Source organism: Lissotriton helveticus, chromosome 12 (assembly GCF_964261635.1).
Source record: "Lissotriton helveticus chromosome 12, aLisHel1.1, whole genome shotgun sequence".
In the NCBI taxonomy this organism is placed as follows: Eukaryota; Metazoa; Chordata; class Amphibia; order Caudata; family Salamandridae; genus Lissotriton; species Lissotriton helveticus.
The window spans coordinates 36,272,531-36,277,881 of NC_136073.1; the positions used below are offsets into that span (position 1 = coordinate 36,272,531).

Consider the following 5,351-nt stretch of genomic DNA (forward strand, 5'->3'; position numbering starts at 1 on the left):
TCTCTACTAAGGAGAAGAAGAAGCAAGTGGCACCACTTACCAAGGCGACTGGTTGCTCAACCAAGACATTTTTTGGGCAACAACAACCAAAAAAACAAAGGCCCACCATGAGTGCTGCACAGGTAGCCTGTTTAGTTGTTGAATCACCAACGACCAGTGATGTTGGATCATCGCAAGAAAGTAGCAGCACGCCATCAACACAGGTTTTAACTCATCTCACAAGTACTATTCAACAACCAAAGCCGCAACAACAACTGCATGGGCTACTAGTACAAGCAGAAGTACATGCGCAAGGAGCTGTCCGAGAAGGAGCTGTCCGAGAAGGAGCTGTCCGAGAAGGAGCTGTCCGAGAAGGAGCTGTCCGAGAAGGAGCTGTCCGAGAAGGAGAAGGCCGAGAAGGAGCTGTCCGAGAAGGAGCTGTCCGAGAAGGAGCTGTCCGAGAAGGAGAAGGCCGAGAAGGAGAAGGCCGAGAAGGAGAAGGCCGAGAAGGAGAAGGCCGAGAAGGAGCTGTCCGAGAAGGAGAAGGCCGAGAAGGAGAAGGCCGAGAAGGAGAAGGCCGAGAAAGAGAAGGCCGAGAAGGAGAAGGCCGAGAAGGAGCTGTCCGAGAAGGAGAAGGCCGAGAAGGAGCTGTCCGAGAAGGAGAAGGCCGAGAAGGAGAAGGCCGAGAAGGAGAGGTCCATGGAGACTTGCAAGTAGAGGTCAGTGAAGATGGCCATGGAGCGGTGCAAGTGCCCACAATGGTTGTTCTTCCAGAAGTAGGGGCACAGGAGGAAATTGACTTTGGAGCCGGGGTATCATGTCAGGAAGACGAAGCCACTCCTCCTGATGATTCATTTTCTCCCAGCTCCCCAGCAAGGAAAAGATCAAGGAGGGTGTGTAGAAGTTCCTCTTCAAGCCCCGCTCCATCAGATGATGATCTGGATCTGGATTGGCAACCATCTCCAACGTCTGAGAGGGAGGCACACCATGAGCTGCGAATGGTATCAAATCTTAAAAGGAAGGGCCCCGGAAAGCTCATACTTATGGATCCGAACGTCGGACTTGATGAAGTGGTGCATTCTGATGTTGTTGAAGAGGATGACAGCAATGACCTAGTCATCACACATGTCAGTCCAGCCACACCGGCCATGCAGCAGACAGACATTTACACCCTATCCCGACGTCATGCTGAGCGTGACCCTGGCGACGTGCCACTGGTAGCACCACCAACGCAGTCAAGTAGTACCACAAGTTCAACAAAACCTACAGCTCCCATATTTTCTCCCCGGAGGGGGACTCCATCCAGCTCGACTCCCTCAAGTAAGGTTGCTGCAATAATTGCACAACCCAGTAGATGTCTGCAAGGCTCATCCACCACTGCTTCATCTGGCATTGGCAGCAGTATCACCTCGTGCGGCAAAACCAGAAGTTTCCAGTCCCCAGTTTGGAACTTTTTTAGTGTCCATGAAAAATATGATAACATAGCCGTTTGTTGCATTTGTAAGACTAGCGTTAGCCGTGGTAAGACTGGTACCAACTATGGAACCGGAGGCCAGATAGGTCATCTTGAAAGAAAGCACGCTGTCGAATGGTTTCCGCACCTAGCAAACGTCAAGGGAAAGCGATCCCAAAGGGCAAGTGGCCAAAATATACCCATAGTAGGTGTTTCATCTGAAGATGATGGGGAGGTAGAAGAAGCATCAGACATGTGTCCGGTTGCACCCAGTACCCCTTGCAGCACCACACCCTCCGTAACACATAGCAGGCACACTGAGAGTCTGGGAGACACACCAATGCGGAAAATGTCAACACTGATCAGAAGTGGGTCGAAGAAGGCATCAGCATCATCCCGTAAATTTGTCCAGCGCACCATTTCAGCCATGTTCTCCTCAGATGCGCAATTTCAACGCAACCACCCAACTGTACGCCTCTATAACACTAAGCTGGCAAAAATGCTAGCGGTGGACCTTCTCCCTTTTTCGTTTGTCGAAGGTGTGGGTTTCCTTGAACTCGTGGCAACATTGGCCCCTAAATGGAAGGTTCCTAGCCGGTACTATTTTGCCAGGGTTGCTGTTCCAGCACTACACAAAGAGGTGCTTGAGTTGGTGGGGGCAGCTTTGCAGAAGAGTGCTGTTCACACTATACACCTGACAAAAGACATGTGGACCAGTTGCGCAGCCACTGATTACATGTGCATCACTGCACACTGGGTCTCTTTTTCAGGGGTTATTAAACAGATAAATGCAGGTGGTGACTTGGTCGAGATTTTTAAGGGTGCTCGTAAACATGCAACATTAGCCATGTTTGGCATGGAGAAAAGTCATACTGCAGTCAACATTTTGGCTGACTTTAACAAAAAGGTCTTGCAATGGCTGCGCCCAAGACATTGCAAGGTTGGTTATGTTTCTACAGATAATGGCAGCAATGTAGTTAGGGCCATGGCGGACGGTTTCTATTTCAGAGTGCCGTGTTTGGCGCACTGTATCAACCTTGTTGTGCAAAATTTTTTGAAAAAAGAACTTGCAGTCGACAAAACACTGACCATCTGCAGAAGAATATGCACACATTTCAACCATTCTTTTAAGGCCCGGAAGGAGCTGAGGCGCAAGCAAAATGAACGTAGAATGCCAGTGAAAGCACTTATCCAGGAGGTGGCAACACGTTGGAACTCAACCTTCTACATGCTTGAGCGTCTGCATGAGCTGTTTCCAGTAGTCAATGAGTATTTCTACAACCTGGGTGGTGATACGACAGGAATGATACTAGCGGTGGAGCAATGGCAGCTAGTTAAAAGCCTGACAGACATGCTTCGGCCTTTTGAGGTCTTCACGCGTGACGTGAGCAGGGAGGACTGTTCTTTGAGCAAAGCTATCCCACTGTTGCTGAAGCTCGAGCACCAAGTCAAGGTGGTGTCTTCACAATTAAAGGACGTTGGAAAGAACAAAGCACATGAGTTGGCGCAGAGATTATTACAACGCCTAGTTAGCAATGAACGGCTTGTAAATATCAAGAAACAACAGCACTACATTTGTGCTACTATTCTGGATCCACGTTACAAAAAGCCATTGTTTGGCAAAGTAATAATTCCTTTTGAAACATCGGATGTTACAGAGTACAAAGGTTGGCTAGCTCAGTCAGCCATTCGTTTTGAAATAGAACGGAAGGAAACTGTAGGAGAAGACAGTACTACTAGTGAATCAGCAGGCGATCAGGCGTCCCAAAAAAGCACTTCACCATCTGTGCCTGTGGCAGAAGTGAGTGATTTTTCCTCTGAGCCGTTAACCACACCAGCAACCGTATCATCTCCACCAGGCGCATGCGATATGTCTGAAGCGAGTTGGCTAACTCAGCTAGGGTTTCCTGGTCCTAGAAAGGACACAGAAGTGCAAAGTACAGGAATCCGGGAGGACATTCTTTCAATGGTGCAGGCCTATCTGGATGACTCAACAGAGGTCAATATTACTGAGGACCCATTGGCGTATTGGCATGGGAAAAGAAAAATATGGCGAGAGCTCACCAACCTGGCTATCAATTACTTGTCTTGCCCACTCGCAAGCGTGTCTTCAGAACGTGTTTTTAGTTCTGCTGGTGGCATTGTGACTTCCAAAAGGTCCCGCCTCTTGCCCGCAAATGTGGAGCGGCTCACCTTGATAAAGATGAACCAGCACTTCATACCACCAGATTACAGAGTACGAGAATGCACGCAGGAAGAAGAGGACACCGCCCTACCCGAGGAAAGTTCTCCTCAGTTACCAGAAGTAACCCCGACTGATGAGTTAGCAGAGTATGAGGACGAGTTCTGCTTCCCTGACAGCGAGTTCTGAAAATGACTCAATCATTCATTAATTGTAAATAGTCCTCCTTATTCACTTTTATTCCTGTGTGTCTGCCTTTCTTTAGCAAGTGCTTCATCACATTCCCAACAAAACTGTAATCAACCAATAAAACAACAAGCCCATCAACAGAACTATCTTGATTTTGATGCCGCAGCATTCCTCAGGTTCACAACAGTTAGTTGACAAGAACTCAGTCCTGGTCGTCTATCCTGAGTCCTCCTCCTCCAGACTCACCCTATCCATTACCCATAATGCTGATGCCTGGATTCTGCACAATGAAGAAATGAAGGAGCCAGCCCTCAAACACAAATTACAGGTAAGATAAGCTTTTGGATGGGAGGTAGTATAATGGAGTATTCGGAGAGGCGAGAGAGTGACAGTGGTACTAGCAGCAAAGTCCTAGGGCTCTTGAATTAACAAAGTCTGTGACAGGCATTTACTTAGGAAAACATTTGGCCTATTGCACGTGAACGTGTAGGCGTTATATTGCTCGCTTGCCTGTCTCAGGGGTGCTGTCTCTGGGGCTTCTAGGTTTTAGGGTTGTGTCAGCACCGCTACCACATTTCTAATGTTGATTGCTTTTGTTTTGCAGAAAATCCACGCCGGGAAACTCCAGTTGTGGCCCTGCTGCAGAACGCGTTAGGACTCTGTGAATTCCAGGTGGAGCCAGCCCTCAAACACAAATTACAGGTAAGATAAGCTTTTGGATGGGAGGTAGTATAATGGAGTATTCGGAGAGGCGAGAGAGTGACAGTGGTACTAGCAGCAAAGTCCTAGGGCTCTTGAATTAACAAACTCTGTGACAGGCATTTACTTAGGAAAACATTTGGCCTATTGCACGTGAACGTGTAGGCGTTATATTGCTCGCTTGCCTGTCTCAGGGGTGCTGTCTCTGGGGCTTCTAGGTTTTAGGGTTGTGTCAGCACCGCTACCACATTTCTAATGTTGATTGTTTTTGTTTTGCAGAAAATCCACGCCGGGAAACTCCAGTTGTGGCCCTGCTGCAGAACGCGTTAGGACTCTGTGAATTCCAGGTGGAGCCAGCCCTCAAACACAAATTACAGGTAAGATAAGCTTTTGGATGGGAGGTAGTATAATGGAGTATTCGGAGAGGCGAGAGAGTGACAGTGGTACTAGCAGCAAAGTCCTAGGGCTCTTGAATTAACAAACTCTGTGACAGGCATTTACTTAGGAAAACATTTGGCCTATTGCACGTGAACCAACACGATGACAGTGTTCAGTTAAATGAAATTACTGCAAAACCACCACCCACCCAGCTCAAAAGTAGTAAAAAAACAGGTATGCTCAGATAAAGTTTGAAAAAGTATATTTATATCCCTAACAAAATAATCTCCCGCAAGACCCTCCCTAACCCCAACAAATAGTCCTCAAAAGTCCCCAAAAAACCCAACTCCCAATTCCCACCCCCCAAAAGTCTCAAAAAAAGGGGCAAGGGACACTCTAGGGATGCAAGCTGGTAAGTTTGGCATCCAGGGCATCATGCTTTAGGGCCAGGGCATCATATTTTTCTTGGAG

At 47.9% G+C, this 5,351-nt stretch overlaps 1 protein-coding gene across 1 annotated transcript; it reads left to right on the forward strand.

Moving 5' to 3' along the window:
- Positions 1–2,204: 2,204 nt before the first annotated feature.
- LOC144798366 (zinc finger BED domain-containing protein 6-like) lies at positions 2,205–4,475 on the forward strand. Its single transcript, XM_078669202.1, has 2 exons — positions 2,205–4,131; positions 4,408–4,475. Exon 1 carries the CDS (start codon positions 2,280–2,282, stop codon positions 3,801–3,803), a length of 1,524 nt encoding a protein of 507 aa, XP_078525328.1. The 5' UTR covers positions 2,205–2,279; the 3' UTR covers positions 3,804–4,131; positions 4,408–4,475.
- The last annotated feature ends 876 nt before the right edge of the window (positions 4,476–5,351 follow it).